The sequence below is a fragment of the Macrotis lagotis genome, chromosome 1 (genome assembly GCF_037893015.1).
Source record: "Macrotis lagotis isolate mMagLag1 chromosome 1, bilby.v1.9.chrom.fasta, whole genome shotgun sequence".
In the NCBI taxonomy this organism is placed as follows: Eukaryota; Metazoa; Chordata; class Mammalia; order Peramelemorphia; family Peramelidae; genus Macrotis; species Macrotis lagotis.
The window spans coordinates 244,627,783-244,650,335 of NC_133658.1; the positions used below are offsets into that span (position 1 = coordinate 244,627,783).

Below are 22,553 nucleotides of genomic sequence, written 5' to 3' on the forward strand. Positions count from 1 at the left end.
TGATTATTATTTGGATAAAAGATTTTCTTGATTAAGTTGTATTTGGTGGGGAGTCAAACTTTGGAAATAGATCTTGGGCTAACAGAAGTTAGATTGTGAAAAACCTAAAAAAATCACTTCACCTTGATTACCAATATTTAATGGAGCAGACAGATCTCTTTGTAGCCAGGTACCCCTTCTCTCTGAGGACAGCAGAGTGACCTCCAGGCTGAGCCTCCTGCACCTCATGGCAGGAATGAGAGTTTTCCTTGGAGAAGAGATGGGGAGGAAGAGGCTGGAGATGTCTATACTGCCTCCCTTCAAGCTAGGTCCATACTTCATGTGAGGCTTGTGATAAAGCACAAGTCTGTAATGTGTATGTTTGTAATACCACAACCTGGCCAGTGTCTCCTCCTTCCCATAGCTAGTCCATTCACTAATTCTCAGATCATTATATTCCTAATTCCCTCTGAATGCCTGACACTCCGGACTGTTTAATATCCAATGCTCCATTTTCATCATATGATGTTCAAAGACAGGGCAAAGACATACCAACTGATACTGAGATTCAAATTTCAGAGGTATCTTCCTAGTGACAGAATCATGGAGCCAGAGAGGGCCAGAAAATCTCAAACAGAAGTGGCAGGTTCCAAATAAGTGAGAAATACAGCCTGGATTAGTATTAGGGATCACAGATTCCAATCCTAGTGTTCTTTCCATAACACCAGCATTTTGGGATCAGCATCTTCTAGTTTCAGGGAGTCCTATATAACTGTAAGCCAGCCCAGGGCCAAGCCACAGATGTTCTTCAGGTCTGTAGGTATTGTGGTATCCAACTTTCCCTCAGTCTTCACATCCTTTCCACCCCCTCCCCAACCCCCATCACTTTACAAATTAAGTAAACTGAAGCTCAGAGAAGGAAAATGCCTTTTCCAAAGTCTCATGACTCTTGCCAGGACTGAATTCTGGTGTCTTGCCTCTGAGTTTAGGGAGACAACCAAGTTGTTGAGAGAATCAGTGTAAATGAAGTTTGGGAATTTTCTGTAGATTTAATTATCCATGCTAGCCCCACTCCCCATGGACACAAATAACAGAGCTTTGACACATTCCCAGCATTTAACTGCTATCCAACAGAATGAAAACAAGCATGATACGAGTTCTAAGGAGCTACTATTGGCACTGAGTAAGGTCAGCAAATTGTTGATCCAGTTGGTCCAAGAGGGAAAAGATTTGTAGTCAATCCCAGAGGCACTGTTTTTAGCAGCTTGTCTAACTATAAAGTTATGGCGGCTTGTTAGTGGTCACTAGGCTTAGGGGGTCAGGGCAGGGCAGGGTGCTGGGTTTGAGCAGGAATGTAAATCTGAGATGCCTGGGGTGCAAGGTCCCAGCCTCCCCAGTGGTAGGCAATAGAAGCCAGCAGCTATAGTGCCAGTGCCCTCAGGGCAGCTGCCATCCTGCCCATTCTCAGTGTCTGCATGTCACCCCTGCATCCTCTGCGTGGCCACAATTGGTCTTCCCCCAGTTGGAGAAGCTGCACTGGAGGATGCTGTCCTCTGTCCCCTTGCAGGCAATATCATCGATCCAAATCTGCCCTGTGCCTGTGGAAACATGGGAAAAAGGATTTCTTAGAAGACAGACACATTTCCAAAGCAGGAAGCCTGTGGATAAAGGGAGAAAGAAACCATAGAACTGAAAGAACCATGGGATCATTGCCTTAGAGATGGAAGAGAATTTATGGGTCATTAAATTCAACTTCTTCATTTTATAGGTGAGGAAACTGAGCCACAGAGACTGAAGTCACTCACTCAGGATAACATCGGTAAAATGTATCTGATGTGGGATTGGAATTGAGGTCTTCTTGACTGCACAGTTCATATCCTACACAACCCCTTCCCTCCCCTTCCCACCAGTGCCTCTCCAACAGTTTGCAAATGCTTCAAAATGTTTTCAAACCTGGGTTGTCTGACCAAAAGATGTAGTTCTCTAGAAACATCACTATTGTTCCCCTCCAAAATAGTGTTCTTCTTTTTCCTTATCCACTTCAAAGTATGGAGACAGTTCATTCTCATCCAGGGCTTCTCACTACTTTTTATCATGATCCAGTGAGATGACATTGGTAAGTGTTTAAGACAGTGTCTATTATATAGTTTCATTCTATTCCATTCCATTCAATTCATGGACTTCTTGGCTTTTTGAGCATGTAAGGGAACAATGGATAGAACACTGGGCTTGAAGTTAAGAAGACTTCAGCTTTTGTTTGCCTCAGTGTCCTCATCTGTAAACCATGGATAATAATAAATCTACCTTGCAATATTATTTTAAGGATCAAATGAGACAGCATCTGTACAATACTTAGCACAGTTTCTGGTATGTAGTTAGTGTGTTATAAATGCAAATTATCATTATTATTGGCTCAGTCAATGAACCTCTTCTTAAAGTAATGCTTTAAATTCATGAAATTAAATATATAGGATTATAAGAGAGAGCAAATGCATTGAAATACAATTATCAAAATATTTTTAAAAATCAAGTGTATAGACCCAAAGAAGCCCAGCCCTAAACCATGGGTCAGTTCTTTCCTTCCCTTCCTTCTGCATACCACATAGAGAGATCATGTAGTCCTGTACAGTGAGATCCTCACTCCCCTGCTTTATCTTGTGTGGGAGGTAAGGAAGATGATGGAATGGTAAGCCAGCTTCATTGATCACTGGTCCAGCTGATTTCATGACAATGATCAATTTAGGGGAGAAGCTTTCTCACACCCAAAAGCTGCCTTTAGGGCTATGTGATATCCTCATGATAAAACATTGCACATCTTCTAAAAAACTTAATTCCATTCTCTTAGAGACAAAGAGACATAATCAAGGCTGTTCTAAGAAAGGGGAGAAGCCTAATGAGGATGACTCTTTAATTTAGAGCTGAACTGGATTAAAATTAAATGATCATAGAAAGATAAACAAAAGATAAAGAAAATGAGGCACATGTTAAGAAGTGTGCTTAAGGTCACATAGGTATGATGTGACGGGGCACCATTTGAACTCAACTCCTAGGTCTCCAAACACAGCATCCTTTCCACTATCCCACACTGCCTTTGAGTCATCTGGACTGACCCAAAAAGTGATACCAGTAGTAGTAGTGGTGGTAGTAGTGGTAGTAGTAATGTTAATTGCTATTATTATTAGTAGTAGTATTAGTAGTAGTGCTGGTGGTAGTAGTTGTAATTAGTAATATTAGTAGTAGTAATGATAGTGGTATTAGTAGTGGTAATGATAGTAGTAGTGGTAATGATAGTAGTATTAGCAGTAGTCTTAGTGAAAGTAGTAGTAGTAGTAGTAGTAGTAGTAGTAGTAGTAATAGTGAATTGGATTCCTACAGATGCATGGGAAAACATGGGTCTATCTATTTATTCATTTGAAGTTCTGAGAGAAAATTACAGCATAACAGAGCTTGATGAGGAAATCAAGAGCCTGAGAGACAAAGTGACTGCCCAAAGTTCCCCTGCAAGTTAATTAGTGGCAGTGTTGGGCTGGTTGGTAGTATAATTGAATAGAATTCAGGATTTGGATTTCAGAGGACCTGGCCTCAGACCCTAGGGGAACCTCTCTGAGGGTTTTTCTTGAGTCTCCATTTCCTTATCTGTAAAATGAAGGAAATAACAGTACTTACTTCACAGAGTTTTGTGAGGATCAAATGAGATGCTATATATAATACATTTTGAAAATTGTGAAGTGCTATATAATTATCAGTCATTAGTAACATCACTTCTGAATTTCCAGTTCGGTGGTCTGCCTGCACTGTAAATCATTGTGAAATAGCCTCAATGGACTATTTCTGTAATGTATTTTATTTATTTATTTGTTTGTTTGTTTGTTTATTTATTGCAAGGTACTTGCAAGGTTAAGTGGCTTGCCCAAGGCCACACAGCTAGGTAATTATTAAGTGTCTGAAACTGGATTTGAACCCAGGTACTCCTGACTTTAAGGCTGGTGCTCTATACAAATGATTTCATCATATGCTGTTGTAACTCAGATTTTGAGCATTGTCTGTTTTCCTCACATTGAACCCCCTGAGTCACCTACCACAAGGGATGGATTGACTTCTTTTGATTGTTTGCCTTTTTTTTCTTAAAGATTGCTATTTTAAAAAATGCTAGTTTCTTTAAAAATGGCAAAACTGAATCTATATGTGTTTCTTCCACCATCTTTGGCTGGGCATGGCTTTTTTTCTTTTCAGATGGGCAAGATAGTGAGATGATGGAAGCAGGGAAAGCATGAACTGATTCAATCTTGCCAGTTTTAAAGACAAAGGCAGACAATCAAAGGAGGTCACTCCACCCACAAAATAGAGCATGCATTGGGCTCCATGATAGGGAACTAAGCATGCTCAAAGCACAAATATCCATTGAATATTTCTTGAAATAAATGATGGATTGCTCAGGGTTTAGAATTAGTTTTGTTACACTGAGATTTTTGTGGCCATAGTATATATTATGATATAATTTGACCTGAATTTAAGTTAGGGTCAGAAGAATGAACAGTCCTTTTTCTTTTGACCTCTAGTAGATTCCCTTGTCTCCCTGGTTTCTTTTTTTGCCTAGTTATTAGATGGTTCTTACACAAGCTCTCTTTCAGACAGATAAAAAATGCCCAGATTAAATATCTTTTGTAAAGTACATCAATTAAGTAATTACCCAGGAAAGAGATAGACACCCCAGGGCAGTGTGAAATCAATCATACCCAAAATAAATTAAAGGCATCCAAGGAGATTTAACTGAGAGAAAATGGACCTAAACTGTTTATATTTTAGATAAAGTCCAAACTTCATTAATTCATCCAGAAAGGTCTAGCTAATATACAATCACAGAAGAGCAAAGAAGAATTTGTGAGAGTATATCACTTAATAGACTCATTAAACTAGTCAGCAACTAGTAGCATTCCCCAGGTCTCCCAACTCATTGAAGTCATTTCTTTCTCCCTTCCCCTCCCTGCCTTCTTCTCGCTCCTCCAACCTCTCCTCCCTTCTTCATTTTCTCCTTTCTTCTTTTCTTCTCCCCCCCCCCCCCAAATAAATATACTATTCTTTTTAAAAAAAAATCTCAGTGACATTTCTGGAAATAAAGCATCCCTTTTCAAAACCTTTGAAATGTAAATTCTCTTCTAACAAAGGAAACAGTTGGGCAAAAAACACTCAATATCATGACCATTTCTGACAATGTATAAAACATTTTTGCCCTTATAGTCCCCTGCCTTTATGCCAAGAAGAAGGAAAATATATTTCATTATTAAATTTCATTGTCTTTCTAGGGGAAGTATTATTCATTTTTCAGTCCCTCAGAGGCAGGGTGATATAGAGCTGAAAGAATCTTAGCTTTGTGATCTGAGGAACTGGGTTTGAATTCCATCTTTGATGTTTATCACCAAGATGACTTCAGGAAAGTCCCTCAAACTTCCTGGGCCTCACCTTCCTCACCTTTCTGCAAAAAAGAAGGGGCTTCAAAAAATGCTATCCACCTCTAAAGATTGCAGATTGGAGCACGCTTTTTAAACTTCCTCTATTTTTTGGTCTGAATTTTCTTTTATAACATGGCCAATATGGAAATATGTTTTGCATGCTGTCACAGGTATAATTGAGGGGGAATATCTGGGTGGAAGGGATTATTGGGGCAGGATAGTAAAGTTCTTGCCATTGACTTATTCCCTAGATGAAACAATTCTGTCCTTCCCTCCTTCCCTCCCTCCTTCCCTTCCTTCTTTCCCTCCTTCCCTTCCTTCTTTCCTTCTTTCCTTCTTTCCTTCTTTCCTTCTTTCCTTCCTTCCTTCCTTCCTTCCTTCCTTCCTTCCTTCCTTCCTTCCTTCCTTCCTTCCTTCCTTCCTTCCTTCCTTCCTTCTTTCCTTCCTTCCCCACAGCTGCTTCAACTAGGGAAATAATTTAAGTCATATGACAGAAACTTTAACATCCTGCCCCAATAATTCAGTTTATCTTAAAATACGTGTTATCTTTGAGACTTGCTGACAAATGTCTAAAGCCTGGGAGTTCTGTGGAAATGATTTTATTCATGTATTAGCCAACATCTAGAACTGGGGGTAGGGGGTAGTGGGGTAGGGAGGGAGGGGAAGGAGTCTAGTATAGAAGAAAGATATCCCTGACCCTGGAGCCTGAGGATTGGGGTTCAAATCTGACTTGTGGCACCAACTTGTCTGACCTCAGGCACCTGCCCAATCTATCTCCCTTGCAAAGTTTTCTTTTCTGTAAAATGAGAGGAATAAAGTGGAGTTCTCCTGAAACTATGGTCCCCTTCAGATTGCACAGCCCTGTTAGTTAGCATGTTTGTGTTTTAGGTTGATGGTGCTTGCCAGATCTGAACATCATGCCTTACTTTAGACCTTCTGAACAAATTCATGATTTTATTTCATAAATGTCCTTATTAGAAAGCAGGTCACAGTGGGGGACCCAACAGTGTAGTGGGAACTATTTCTATTTCTTCCTCTTGTAGACAATGTGACATCTATTTCTTCTAAGAAAATCTGCTGATTTGCTGATTACAAGGAAGAGGGAGAATTGTTTTCTCCTCAGGGATGCATTCTTCAAAATTCCAAAATCTTTCTGAACTCCTCAGGTGGCTGTCAGTTTCTAGATTTTACTGGAAAGAGGACTGAAGATATATCATGAGAAACTAGCTGGTTTTATGCCAGATGTTCCCAATGAACTTCACAAGATTTACTTGAACAGATGCCACCCACACCTAAGGGACTTGGCAGTGGGCAAAGGGGAGAGAAAAGAGTACAAAGGATTGGAAAGATGTAAGAGTCAGTTTTGGAAATTGTTCCACCTGGTCCAGCATCAGTTTTCTTCTCTGGAAACCAGAGGTTCATAGCTTTGAAGTTAGAAGAGATTTGAGTAGTCCTCTTGTCTGACATCTTCATTTTATAGTAGAAGAAACAAAAGACTAGGGAGAAGGACAGAATCACAGGGGCCACCTAACCATTCCCCATCTGAACAAGAATCCTCACTGCAACATTCAGGGCAAAGGATAATCTGTTTTTTGCCTGCATTCTTCCAGGGAAGGGGAAATATTCTGAGCACAGATATGAATACAAAAACAATTGGTATTCTGTATCTTGTTTTTAAGTAAATTTTGTTTTGAAAATTAAGTTATATTAGTTTCTTTAGTATGTATGATGAATAAAAATGTCCCAAATATTGAATATTCAAGAATAATTCTTCAACTTAAATAAAAAAATAAAAACAATTCTCTTGTGTACATGCCCTAATGAAAGAGACTGTTTCCACCTCTGGGCCCTTTCCACAATGGGACATCTTTAATTGTTAGAAAGTTTTTCTCTACAGAGAACCAGATTTGCTCCTTGCATCTTCACCTATTACTCCTAGCTCTACCCTTTGGGGCCCTCTTCCAAATGACAGATCTTGAATTCTTTGAAGACACAGAGGTTGTGACTTGCTCAGAGTCACACAGGCAACAAGGAGAAGAGCTGAAATTCAAACCTAAGTTCAGTGAAATCATAGACTGTTAGAGGGGTAAGAGATCTCTGACATCAAATAGTCTACTCTTCACATTTTCAAGAAAACAAGCTGAGACTTGGAAGAAATTAAATGTCATGCCCAAGACTGGACATCCATGAGAAGTAGGAAGACTGACCCACAATCCAGATCTTGGGATTTTCTGGGCAACAGTCTTTTTCCCTTTCCCTGCAGCATCCTGAAGGGGCAATACTTCCCTAGGATTGGGTTTCATTCTTCTTTCAGAATCTTCACATTTCCATGTCTACATCTTACCTTGCCCAAACCTAGCTGTCCTGTACACCTCCTCCACTCCTCGGAAGCCCAGCATCCTGCACACCACGTCCCCATCTTTCTTGTCCCATCCATCGTCGCACACTGTCCCCCAGCGACGGTCATGGTACACCTCCACACGTCCCTCATGAGGACCAGAGCCATTCACCAGCCGGATCATCACACCCTTAGGGCTACCTACTGGGAAAGAATTCACAAGTTATAGCATCATAGATTTGCAAGCTGAGAAGGAATATGATAGGTCATCTAGTCCAGTTCCGACAGGAACACTCAGGTCCACAGAAACTAAATGATTTGTCAAAGGTCACAAAGTGGCAAGTCAGAATTATTTTTAATAGCCATCATTTAAATGAATTTTTAAGGTTTGCAAAACTCTTAACAAAGGTTATCTTATTTTACCTTCACAATTATCCTGGGAGATAGGTACTATTATTATATCCATTTTTTATAACTGATGAAACAAAGGTACACAGAGATAAACTTGTTCAGGTTTCTACTTTCAATAAGTGTCTGCTCCTGGATTTGACCTTGAGTCTTTCTATACTAGGTCAGGTGCTCTCTCCATTGTGTTTCCTAGTTGCTTCTAGGATTCAGTTTTGGGTTCTACAACTTAAACAACATACATCCACAAAACCAATCTTGAACTAAGGAGGCAGGACACCCTGACTACAGATTCCTTTCAGGCTTAATCCTAGTGCAGTCTGTTCTCATTCTCTTCACGCAAGGGCAGAATGCAACTTTGTCCAGGGGCTTTTGCAAATTTTAAGAATTAATTTTAGAATGACTATTGAAACTTGATTTCAGAGAGATACACATTTTTATTATCCTTTACCCCTTTAAAATTCTACTCATACCCTTTATTTTTACATCATAATCATTTTTGATTATATAATTCTCTTCACTCCCTAGCACTCTGCCCTGTCAGTTGAGTGACCTCACTTGACAAAGTAAGCAATTTTCTGTTCTATAGCTGGGATCCATTGTTAAGAGGAGGAAGTTTTGTTTTACTATCTTTTTCAGGACCCATGATTAGTTTCTTATTTACTCAGAGTTCTGTTTCCTTTCTTTTCATTTTCACTGGCCTTGTAGTAATCCCTGGGCATAGTAATCTCTTGGTTTTGCTTACTTTGCTCAGTATCAGTTCACACAAATCTCCTCCTGTTTCTTGGCACTCCACAAGATTCTCCACTTCTCATTGTGTAATAATAAGGATTAGATTCATATGCCACCAATTTGCTCATGGGTACTCTTTTTGGTTACCAGTTTTTTGCCGCCACACAAAAAATGGGCTACTATGAATTTTTTTCTTTTCCTTTTTTTTGTGGGGGGTTGGGATCAGCACCTACTCTTTTTTTAATTGATATTTATCTTATTTTTCCAGGCACACATTATGAAAGTTTTTCAACATTCATCCACATGCATATACATATTTTTAAGTTACATTATTTCCTTACCTCCTACCTTCCCACCCCACACCCCTCAGCAGCAGTCTGGTGAACATTGTACATACACATTTGTGTTTAACATGTTTATAGATTAATTATTTTTGTCATGAGGAATTAGGATTAAGGGAAAAGAGAGAAAATCATGAAATAAGAAAGAAATACATAAGAGAAATTTTTTAAAAGTGAATGTAGTGTTCATTTAGATTCTGAAAGGTTTTTCTGTTTGTTTGTTTTTCTTCCTCAGAATCAGGATAGTATTTGTCCATAGCTGTTCTCCCAGGGTTGTCCTAGCTTTCTGAACTGCTGAGAGGAGCTGCAGCCATCAAGGTTGATCCACTCATAATGTTATTGTTAATGTGTACATTGTTTTCTTAGTTCTGCTCCTTTCGCTTAGCAACAGATCCCGTAAATCATTCCATACTTCTCTAGAGTCCAACCATTTATAGTTTCTTATAGAACAATAATATTCCATAATATTCACATACCATAACTTGTTCAGTCATTCCCCATTTGATGGGCATCCCCTCAATTTTCAATTCATTGACACTACAAAAAAGAGTTGCTGCGAATATTTTGGAAAATGTGAGATTTTAATGATTTCTTCTGGATATAGGCCTATTATTGGAATCAGTACCTGTTCTATTATTTATAGATTTAGAGAGTAGCCTAGGTCACTGAGACATCGTGACTTGTCCAGGGGCACCTTTGGGTGAGCTCTTCATTCTTTCTCACAGCTCTGTTGCCTAGGAATGTTTCAAATTTTGGTTCTGACTTTCTGACTTCGCAAAGTATATGCTGAATGGTGGGATCACTGGGTCCGATGATAAGTACAGTTTGCTGGCATGATTTCAACCTGTTATCAGTCATTTCAATTCTGTTTTAATGTTCATTCTTGTCTTCCCATAGCCCCTCCAATATTCACTGTTCCCCTTCCCCTTTTGTTGAATGTCTTTATCAGGTTGAAGGCTATTCTGTGAAACTCAGATTTGCTGTAATTTGCATTTCTTTTTATTGGATCTTATTTTTATATGGAAGTTTATAGTTTATAGTTCTTTTAAACACTGTTTATATATTTTGATTACCTATCTATTGGTGAATAGATCATGCTCGTATGTAGCAGTGGCTCTTAATATGTGGTCTGGGGACCCCCTAGTGGTGCCCAAGACTCCTTCTAGGGACTATGATGTCAAAATTATTATCATGATAAAACTAAGACATGGATTGAACTAGATGTTCTTTTAAGGTCCTTCCATTTCTAAACGTATGACTCTATGATTCCATTCCATTCAATAAGAACTTATTGAGTCTTCTATGGCCCAAGCACTGTATAAAGAACTGGAGATACAAATATTTTTGAAAAGGAAATAAAACAGGCCCTGCCTTCAGAGAGTTCACATTCTATGTTGGAAAATAAAGATCCATGTGCACAAATACCCCAAAATATGTACATAATTAATATAAACTAATTTGGGGGGGGCTTTGTAGAGTACTTAACTATTAAGCAGATCAGGAAATGCTTATGGTAAGTAATGGTACTTGATTGTGTTCTGATTGTGCTTTGAAGGAAGGCTGGGATTATGTGAGTTGGAGTTAAAGAGGAAAAATATTCTAAGCAGATAGGACAAACAACCTGTGCATAGAGACAGGAGATAGAATATTATGTGTGGAGAATAATAATGAGTCTATGATATGGCATGATGCCTTATATAATTTGTGTGTATATGTATGCATGTATATAATATGTTGTATATATAATATATGTGTTAAATAGGAATATATGTATAAGGAGTTATATACATTATATATATTACATTGTTATATGCATGTAAACATGTATACAGAATGTGTTTATGTGTGTGTGTTTATATATATGTGTGTGTGTATATATATGTGTGTGTGTGTGTGTATATATATATATATATATATATATATATATATATATGTATGTTGTCAGTATCATAGAAAAAGTGGTCATTCAGGTACTGGATCCAGAAGGAAAAGTTAAAGTCAGACCCCTTTACATTAGTCAAGAAGGAGGGGAAAGGATAGACATGTGACAGAGTAGGTGAGCTGAAGTGGGTGACATGTTCAACTTTTTGTGACCCCATTTGAGTTTTTCTTGACAGAAAATACTGGAATGGTTTGTCATTTCCTTCTCCACCTCATTTTACAGATGAGGAAACTGAGGCAAACTGGGTGTAGTGACTCATAGAGGGTCACACAGCTAGAAAGTATCTGAGGCTGGATTTGAACTCAGAAAGATGAATATTCTTGACTCCAATCCCAAGCGCTCTATCTACTGCGACATCCCTCTGTCCCTCGGGCCATATCATAATAGTTCATATTTATATCAGGTATACTGGGTGACAGACACTACACTAAGTAATTTATAAATCCGTGACTACTAATGACTACTAATCCTAGAATGGGAGCTATCCATTCTCTTCTAAATTAAGAAATGCCTTCTCTGTGTCTCTTAATATAGAATTATCACCTCTCTGAGTTGGAAGTCTTCTAATCCAATCTATATTTGAGCAAGAATCCTCCTTGAAATGAACTCCCCATGGGGCTGCTAGGTGGCGCAGTGGATAAAGCACTGGCCTTGGAGTCAGGAGTACCTGGGTTTAAATCCAGTCTCAGACAGTTAATAATTACCTAGCTGTGTGGCCTTGGGCAAGCCACTTAACCCCATTGCCTTGAAAAAGAAATCTAAAAAAAAAGAAAAGAAATGAACTCCCCAAATGGTCTTCCAACCTTTGCTTGGAAACTTCCAGTGGAAGGAAATTCATTGTTTTCTGAGGGAGCCCATTTCTCTTGTGGACCACTCTAATTATTAGGGAATTTTTCCTTAACTGGGTCCAAGATCTAACTCTGTGTATCTTCTATAATTATTTCAAGTTCTGCCCTCTGAGGTCAAACAGAATGAGTTTAACCCCGCCCCCCCATATCACAGTGGGATAGCCTCCCAGCTATCAAGGTCATTCTCAAATCTGGTGCCCCAAACAAAATGAAACAGCTTCCTTATAACCTGTGAGGTGATTTGAGCCTTCTGCCATGGTAACAATAAGGAAACTGAAGACATTGGGTTGATTGCCCAGTAATTGCCTTTTTTATTCCTGGAATCACTTGATGGAACCTATGTAGAAACCTGAAAGAGTGCTTAGATGTCCCCAAAGGTAAATAGTTCCAGTGGATCCAGATCTTACCCAGCAGACATCTTGCTGCTCTTCTTCCATCCCTCAGGACGTGGTTTCATATTACCAGGCTGCTTTCTTTTTTCCCCATCCCAGGCTTCTTCTCTGCTGATAGCTCCCTTGGGCAAAATGTGGGTTTGCAACATGAGACAGGCAGTGACGCAGATTGCCCCATCTTGGGGATTTAGGGCATGCAGGCAGATTCCCAATATACAACATCCACTGAGAAGGTTCAGGAAAGGGAAGCAAGGACAGGCAGACTAGCTAGCTCTCTTCCCAGGCTTCAGTTTACACGACTCCCCTGCACTGTCTGGACTAGACTCCTGATTGACATTGTTCTACAACATGGGGCTTGGAACCTCTCCAGGTGGACTCAGTGAGTGGCTTTCTCTGTAGCCTGAGGTGGAGCTGCCTGTGACCAGTTAGGAGGCTTGGGTTTCTGTGGCAGGAAGGTTTAAGTGAGGGCTTTGTCCCAACAGTTCTTACCCTGAGGGTGAAACTTCCCCACCAGGCAACCAAGAGCATTTGGAAACAGTCTCACTCAATGCAATGTTTCCGGTCCTAACTAATCAAACCCAGTGCTGTAATGTAGCCCAAGTCTGGCAAAGCCACTGCTTCAGAGAGATCCTCCTATGTGACATGTCTCACTGGTAACCCCTTCAAACTAGAGCCCCCTCCCCCCAACTATCTGGCAGCCAAGAATTTGGAAAACTTTTTAACAAAGGATTTAGAAGAAAAGCATGGATAGAAGCTAGTCTTAGAGTCAAGACCTGAGTTCAAGTCCTTCTAATACATAATGACTGTGCAACTCTGGATGAGTCATATAATTTTTCAGTGATCCAGGCAACTTCCTAAGGCTCTAAGTTGCAGAACAGTTGCCCATCTGTATTGCTAGAGGAAGTTTTCATGTCAGGAGTTAGTTCCTTATACCAAAGAAATGACAGGTTCAGTTCAAAAAGCAAAAGATCTTCCACTGCTCAACTGGAAAGTGCTTCCCCCTTGAAAGTCATTACAACAGACAAAGCTCTCAGGGAGCCCATCCTGAGCTGCCCAGTGTGAACTGGAATCAGAAGCCTAGGAGATGCTCTTTGCTGGAAATTGCCTTCTTTATTTCTCTTTCCCTTTATCTATGGGTTTCTAATTCACTTTTATCTTTAGAAGTCTCACTTATAACAGTATTTTGAAATTTGCAATGGACACTGAGCACCCTGATCAATCTGCATTACACATATTTTATCTTACCTTAACTAACTCCCATTTTAATGGGATCCTAAAACCCATAGGAGGTTTTATCTGAAGACATCATTATCCTTAGGGTACAGCAGCAAAACAGTTGCGACTTTTTAAAAAAAATCATTTACTAGGAATATGATTGCATTGTAAGAAATGACAAGAAGGATGATTTCAGGAACATCTGAAAAGACTTACATGAACTGATGCAAAGTGAAATGAGCAGAACAAGAACAATGTATACAGTAACAGCAATATTGTATGATGATCAACTATGATAGATCTAGCTATTCTCAGCAATACAATGGTCCAAGACACTTCTGAAGAACTTATGACGAAAGGTGTTGTCCTCTGGAAAGGGTGGAGCCCGAATGCAGATCAAAGATAGTTTTTCATTACTTTTCTTGGGGGGTTTTGCCTGTGTTTTCTTTCCTAGCATGACTTAGAAATGTATTTTGCATGCCTATACGTGTATAACTTATGTCAAATTGTTTGCCTCAATAGGAGGTGGGGGAGACAAGGGAGGTAGAGAATTTAGAACTCAAAATTTGAAAGAAAGAATGTTAAAACTGTTTTTACATGTAATTGGAGAGAAAATATTAAAATTTTAAAAAGGATTTACCATGACCCAAGAGGTAGACTTTATCATTCCCATTTTACAAATTAGGAGACTGAAGCTCAGGGGGCTAATGACTTGCCTGGGTAACAGAGATAAGTATCATAGGTAAGACTTGAACTCAGCTCTTCTCAGTTCCAAATTTGACACCATCCAAAAGGTTACAAAATCTTTGTGAAAAGAAGCTTTTTTAAATTTTCTTATGATTTTTGAAATTCTCAGAGATAAGCTGGGGGATGGAGAATGACTTAGCTATTCTCTCCACCCAGGAATATGCAGAGCCAAATTGAACCTGATCAAGAGGGCAGGTATTGGAACAGCTAAGTGGCACATTGGATAGAGCACTGTCCCTGGCACCAGAAGGACCTAAGTTCAAATATGGTCTCAGACATTTAATAATTACCTAGCTGTGTGACCTTGGGCAAGCCTTGCAAAAACAAATAACAACAAAAAAAGAGGGCAGGAATTTTCACCTCAGGAATTGTTAAGCTCTAAAAACCAGGGTTTGATTTATTATTTTGTTAATTTATAGCCTTAAGTAAAGGATGGAGAAAAATATTGGCAATACTAATTAAACATAAAAGTGTGTTATGGAACTTCTTGTGCTTAGATAGGGGAATGAGAAAGGAACCTTCTAAAACCCTCCCAAATTCCTGTCTAAATAACAAGAAAACTGCTTCAGAATTTATCTAGGAGTGGGAAAGAGACTTGTCCCACAGAAAAGAGACATGAAAGAGCTATTATAAAGGAGGTGAAGATGGGGGAGGTATGCATGGCAGCCAAAGCTTAAACTTTATTTTCAGCAAAGCAAGCACAAAGAGGGAATAAAATGCACACTCAGTTGGATATAGAATTCTATTTTACCTAATAAGAAAGTAAAAATGGATGGGGAAAATAGGAGGGGATGGAGAGATTTATAAAAAGGAAGAAATTTTGGGAAAAACAGTGATCAGAAGTAAAACACTTATGAGGAAGGAAAGGCTGGGGTATAGGAGAGAAAGGGGGATAACAAGCAAAAAAATAGCATAGAGTTAATGACTATAACCATAAAAATGAATGGGATGAACTCATTCATAAAATATAAGTGGAGAGCAGAATGGATTAAAAAAAGAATCCTACAATATGTTGCTTACAAGAAACACATTGAAGTAGATAGATAAATACAGGGTAAAAGTAAGGGGCTAGAACAAAATCTATTAAGCATCAACTAAAGCAAAGAAAGTAAGGGGTTGTATCATGATCTCAAACAAAACAAAAGCAAAAATGGAGCTAATTAAAAGAGATAAAGAAAGTAACTATATCTTGCTGAAAAAATACCATAGACAATAAAATCATATAAATACCAAATGTACATGCATCAAATGATATAGCATCATTATAAAACTATACTAGTGGGGGACCTCAACTTTACCCCCTCAGAATTAGATAAATCCAACAAAAAATAAACAAGAAGTTATGGGAGTAAATCAAATTCTGGAAAGATAGGATAGATTGTTGGAGCAAGCTGAATGGAAATAGAAAAGAACATACCTTTTTTCTCAGCAGTACATGGCACCTACATAAAAACTGACCATGTATTAGGATTTTAAAAAAACCTCACATTCAAATACAGAAAAGCAAAAATACTAAATACCTCCTTTTCAGATCATAATACAATAAAAAATTACAGTTAACAATGGACAATGGACAATGGAAAGAGAAATTAAAAATTAGTTGAAAATTAAATAATCTAATCCCCCCAAAACAAGTGATTCAAAGAACAAATCATAGAAACAATCAATAATTTCATTAAAGAAATGACAACAATAATACAAAATATCAAAATTTATGGGAAACAGACAAAGCAATATTTAGAGGAAAAATTATACCTCTAATTGCTTATATGAATAAAATATAAAAAAATGCAGATCAGTAAATTAGGTATGCAGTAAAAAAAGTAGAAAAAGAACAAATTAGATATTCTCAAACACCAAACTGGAAATCCTGAAAATCAAGGGAGAGATTAATAAAATTGAAAGTAAGGAAACCATTGAACTAGTAAATAAAACTAAAAGCTGATTTTATGAAAAAAAACAATAAAATGGATAAATGATTGGTATATTTGATTTAAAGAGCAAAGAAAAGAAGGAAAGGGTTGAATTCATTATCAATGAAGAAGAAAAGACAATTGACAGAAACTAGTTATAGACAAACATCTCACACCATATATCAAGATAAATTCAAAATGGGTACATGATTTACACATTAAGGGTAATGCCATAAGTATATTAAGAAAGTATGTACTAGGGGTAGCTAGGTGGCGCAGTGGATAAAACACCGGCCCTGGAGTCAAGAGTACCTGGGTTCAAATCTGGTCTCAGACACTTGATAATTACCTAACTGTGTGGCCTTGGGCAAGCCACTTAATCCCATTTGCCTTGCAAAAACCTTAAAAAATAATAAATAAAAAAAAAGAAAGTATGGACTAGGGGGCAGCTAGGTGGCCTGGTGGATAGGTCATGGGTCCTGGAGTCAGGAGAATCTCAATTCAAATCCAGCCTCAGACACAATAATAATTATCCAGCTGTGTGACTTAACCCCATTACCTTGCAAAAACCAAAAATAACCAAAAACAAACAAACAAAAAAATAACCCTATCCTAAAAAAGCATGGAATAGTTAGTCTACCAGGTTTATAAATGAGGGAATAATTTAGGGCCAAGAATATACAGAGGGCATCAAAAAAATGTAAAATAGCTCATTTTGAGTATATAAAATTTAAAAGGTTTTCCACAAACAAAACTAATGCAACTAAAATTAAAAGGAAAGTAGAAAACTGGTGGTGGGGGGAATTTTGCAGCAAGTATCTCTGATAAGGGTTTCATTAGAGAGCTGAGTCAAATTTATAGAAATACAAGTCATTCTTCAACTGATAAATGATTAAAGGATATGAACAGGCAGTTTAAAGATGTAAAATGCTCTAAATCACTATTGATTTGATAAATGCAAATTAAAACAGCTCTGAGGTATGACTTTAGAGTTGTTAATATGACAAAACAGGAAAATATTGGATATTTAAGGGGTTATGAGAGAACTGGGATACTAATACAATGCTAGTGGAGTTTTGAACTTATTCAACCATTCTGGAGAGCAAAAAAAATGGTAAAAAGATCTATTTGTACAAAAATATTTATAATAATTTTCTTTGTGGTAGCTAAGAATTATAAATCAAAGGGATGACCATCAGTTGGGGAATGGTTAAACAAGCTGTGGTATATAGAATAGAATATTGTTTTGCTATAAGAAATGACAAGCAGAATGATCTCAGAAAAACATGGACTTAGAATGAACTGATTCAAAGTAAAGTGAGCAGAGCAAGGAGAACATTAAACATAGTAACAGAAATATTATTCAATAAAGAACTGTGAATGACCTACACAATGTTTCAAGACAATCCCAAAGGACTAATAATGAAGCATATTATCTGCCTCCAGAGAAAGAACTGTTATTGATTGCAGATAGAATGAAGCATGCTATATTTCACTTTCTTTCTTTTCTAATTTGAGTCAAGGTACAAAATGACTAATAGGAAATATTTTATATAATTGCACTCATATAATCTACATCTGATTGTTTATCATCTGAGGTAGGAGTCAGGGTGAGAGATGGATATTTGGAACTCAAAATTTTAAATAAAATTTTTTTTAAATTGAAAAGAATATTACCTATCAGCCTTATGGATAGGAGAAGAGTTTATGAATATATAAGAGATAGCATTGTGAAATCTTCAAAAAGTGTGTCATATGTGCTTTCTCCCCCCCCAAAATATTTTTACTTTCCCATTTTCTAGGAGATCTATTAGCATCCTACAGACAATCAATGCCGATTCTACTGTTGCTAATGCTTCCCAAGCTGAAATTGCCTGGATTTATTTTGCATGTTTCATACATGTGTGGAGATCTACTAGTTAATTTTACCAGATCTACAAAGAGAGCTTATTTAAAACTCATTGGTTAGGAACTCCTGCTTGTAACAATTTCTTGATGTAGTGAAGAGAAATATTACTAAGGACAAGATCACAATTACAGGTGTGTTCTCAGCTGTGAACCATCAACTGTGATCTACTTAACTAGATCTGCCTATCTTGAATGGCTTGGGGAATTCAACACTGCATTCTGAAGGCAGTCTTGCAAAAGACTCAAATGGAGTCATGTTTCTCACCATCTGCCATCTCTATTGAAAATAGTTAGTTTGAGGTGATCGCTGTTAATGTAAGGAATTTGTCCAATGCTAATGATATTTTTTTCCATTCCTCTCACCTCCAGGTTATAGCAGAATGGGGATGCTATAAGTCTACAATCAGAATGCTCTCACAAGAACTTGTTCCTTGAATATTTCCTCTCCTATAATGTCTTGTGTCTTTCCCTCTAGATTAGAGCCTTAGGTACTGACATGAGGAAGAGATTCCCTATCTTTCTATATGCGGAACAGTGGTTGAAAGTAAGAGAGGTATTATGATTATCTGTAGGTGACAGAAAGAAATTGGGGAACAAAGCTGACTTGGATAAGTTGTGAAGGAACAGCTCTGAAGCTCCCCTTTCCTTCTCAATAACATTAGAAGACCTCTAGACTGGAGGAAAGTCTAATCTTTGAAATATAAGTGCCACTCTCTATCCCACTGCAACCCAAATAAAGAGAATATACCTTTTGTTATTCCTTGCTTCATTTCACAGCTGATGCCACTCCCCACCTGGATTCCCTCATTCCAAATTTTAGTTTGTTCTCTTTTGAATGTATTGTGCTTTGGGGAATATATTTCCCCCTTTTTCCCCTTCCTACTTCAACAGTGGTGTGGGAATCCTGACAATCCCTGAACCCACTGTGGACCTAGGCTGCAATTATTCTTCATCTCCAACAGGGCAAAGAAACAGAGAATCCCTAAGAGGTTTGGGGTGTAGGGCAGGGTCTCTCGCTGTTCAGCAAATCCTATTTACTGATTTTTTTTTCCTACAAAGCACTATAAACATCTTCAAACATACCAATGAAATGAGACTGTTATGAAAACAGACACATATGTTAAGTGAAGGATTAATTATCTACTTTCCATCATACCAATGGGAGAGTCATATGGTCTGCATGCTTACTCAGTAAGTCACAGATGTCAAAGAACCTTGTATTCTCCCCATGACTCTCGAGTTATAGAAGAAAGTCACTTTTGGAACCTTAATGCAAAATAGTGTTGAAATTATAATCATGAATGAAAAAACCCCAACCATTTGATTTATACTTAAAACTTCAGATTTTATTCCATAAAAAGGGCAGTTTTGCATCTCTTATGAAAGTTGGAGGAATAAGACAGCAGGGGGTGCTATTATAAAGCAGTATCACTAAGTCTCATGGATTACAAATGACTAGTGACATTTCAAAGTAAGAGAAGCATAAACCAGATTTAGTTATTCCTTTTGCAGGCAGTGATGATAGCACATGTGGAATGTATACTAATGCTTATGGGGTCAACTGCCAAGATCCACATTGAGTGGAGTGAAGATAATGATTTAGTTTGGTTTGTTCCCCATTTTTTACTGATTTATTCTACAAAAACACTATAAACATCCCAAATATGCCAATAAAAAGAAACTGTTCTAAGAACAGATATATGTATGTGTGTGTTTTATATATTTATATATATATATATATATATATATGCAAAGTGAAGTTGAACAATTTCCTCATACATACCAAATGTAATTCAAAGGCAGTTTTGAATCTTGGAAAGCTAAAACTGAGAAAGACCTTAGAGATCATTTAGTCTAACTCTTTTTATTTGATAGCTGAAGGAGCTGAGGTCCAGAGAGGGTAAGTGGCATGCTTAAGGTGAATTCAGAGTCACTAATTGTAAGTTATGAGCAGAGCCAAAAATAGAACTCATCTTTTCCAACTCCTCCCTAAATATTGACACACTGGGCCTCTATGCTAGGTAATGTTCAGTTAATGAAATGCTTAACTTCTTTCCACAGCTTCTATTTTTAAAAATTGGCAATTTTGTTGGAACTACCTTAAATCCCTGCTTTAAAACCTTACTATGTTCTGTTACTTTTTTTTTAAAGCTATGTACTAGTGCATTTGGATTTGTGATTGGAGAAGGAGCTGGCCCCCTTTCAGAAAAGGTAGCCTAAGGAAGTAGATGCCTCTGAATCAAGACAATACTTCACATGATGTCTATATATCATGACCAGGTTAAATGTTTAAGATTTTCTTTTTTTAGATGAGACCTGTGATTTCATTGCTATAGGAAACTCCCATAAGGAGACTTTATCCATCAATACAGATTAGCAATTACTCTGCTATTTATAGGACACTGAAAAGTTAAGGGATTTGTCCAGATAGTAAATTTCAGAGATGAACTAGAACCCAAGTCTTCTAGACTCTAAGACCACTATCCATTACATCATGTTATCTCTTGCAAATCCATGCCAAAATAATATAAACTGCCCGTGCTCACATCTATTTGCCATGTACATTAATTTCCATGAAGCCAGGTTGGTCCTTCTACCTTTTACTGTACTCAAGAAAGAGTGAGTGTGAATACCTTAGATAGACAAAATAATTAAAGGATATCTGTGGGGTTGTCAATTGTTTCCATTTTGTCTGACTCCTTGTGACCTTATTTGGGGTTTTCTTGGCAGAGAGACTGGAGTGGTTTGCCAGCTATTTTTTGAGGAAACTGAAGCAAACAGGATCAAGTGACTTGTCTGGGTCATGCATGCAGCTAGTAAGTATTTAAGACTGGTTTTTAATTCTGGTCTTCCTGGCTCCAAGCCTTGCATTCTACCCACTATACCAGCTAGCTGCCACAAGAGAAGGGGAAGGGGTCAAACAAATCTGTCCCTAGAGTTTGTTGTTGGTGTCCTTTCTGCCAAATTTTTCAAGCCAGTCTAGTCCTTTGATTTTGCTGTGAAGGAAACTGAGCCTAAGTAACTCAACCTGGATCATACAGCTGGTTAGTAACAAAACTGGGACCAGCATTGCCTCCAGTGTCAGTATTCCTGCCCAAAAACTTTCTAAAAGTGATTTAACTAGTTTAATAGTGATTAAGCTAGAAGCCATAATTAGATGGGTGTGGCATCTGGCTAACTTTGTCCAACTCCTGTTGGAGTGCCAAGAAAGTGATGGCGCCCTGTGATGACAGTTAGCTAATCTTCTCCAAGTCCTGTAGGAGAAGCAGAGAGCACAGTGGAGGGAAACAAACTATCTACTCCCATGGGTCAGCCCTTGTTGATTTGGTTGTAATAGCCCTATCTGGAATAATGGTTCAGCAATGCAGCCCATAGTCACCTCCCATCACCATGACTGAACAGAGCTTTACCCACATGAGAGTCTAATCATAGAGTCTAACACTAATAGATGTAAGCACAATATTACAGGACACTCAAAGGGGAAATTTTGCCCAGCTACTGGGGAAAATATGAGGAACTGGAGAGTTCAGAGCTTCCTATCTCTCATCTGTGACGGAAGGATCAAGGGGTATCTTGGCCTGTACCTTCAAAAAGCATAACTTCCTTTAAGGTTAGTGCCACCTCCTACTCATAGCTGCTCCTGGTCCCCTACCAGGTGCTGTTATCTTCCAAAATAACTTATAAATACAAGATATTTACAAAGAAAAGCAAATTTATTAGCAAACACCCTGAGGGCAGGGACTCTTGATAATTGTCTTGGTAACATCATTACCTAGCCAGGTACATTGGTACTTGTTGAGTCTTGTATTTGGTGGCACAGCTGTTGTTTTGGGTACTAGAGGAGGCTGAGGTTGGTAGATCACTTGAGTTTATAGGATCTGGGTTGAGTTACTTAGCCTCAGTTTCCTTCACAGCAAAATCAAAGGACTAGAACTAGCTTGAAAATTTGGCAGAAAGGACACCACCAACAACAAACTCTGCCTTCCCCTTTCCACAAATTTTCTTCTACTAGAGCTGACTGGGCATGGGTCAATTGTATAAACCTTTCACCAACATGGTGAGCTCCAGAGAGCAGAGGGTCAGAAGACTGAGGAGGACACAACTGTGGCCCCCCAGCATGGGAAATGGAGCTGGTCAAGGCTTCCATGCTGATCACCCAGAGGGTGACTGGGCATCACTTCCAGACTGGGCAAAGTTGTATAAACCCTTCATCAACATGGTAAGCTCCAGGGAGCAGAGGGCCACCAGGCTGTCTAAGGAGGACACAACTGGTTTCCCATAGGAAATAGAACTGGTCATATCTTCCATGCTAATCAGAGGGGGACTGGGCATCACTTAAGGGC

The 22,553-nt window shown here is 38.3% G+C and overlaps 1 protein-coding gene across 3 annotated transcripts in view; it reads right to left on the bottom strand.

Moving 5' to 3' along the window:
• Window positions 1-1,014: 1,014 nt before the first annotated feature.
• The window catches only part of SCARA5 (scavenger receptor class A member 5), a 132,099-nt gene continuing 110,560 nt past the window's right edge, over window positions 1,015-22,553 (bottom strand). For 2 of the 3 annotated variants that reach the window (XM_074210015.1, XM_074210014.1), the window contains exons 8-9: window positions 7,774-7,971; window positions 1,015-1,577 (exon numbers count right to left, since the gene is read on the bottom strand). In XM_074210015.1, the coding sequence (XP_074066116.1) occupies window positions 1,444-1,577; window positions 7,774-7,971 (332 nt within the window). In that variant the 3' untranslated portion in view covers window positions 1,015-1,443. The remainder of the gene's footprint in view (window positions 1,578-7,773; window positions 7,972-22,553) is intronic. The other variant, XM_074210016.1, reaches the window with a different exon arrangement.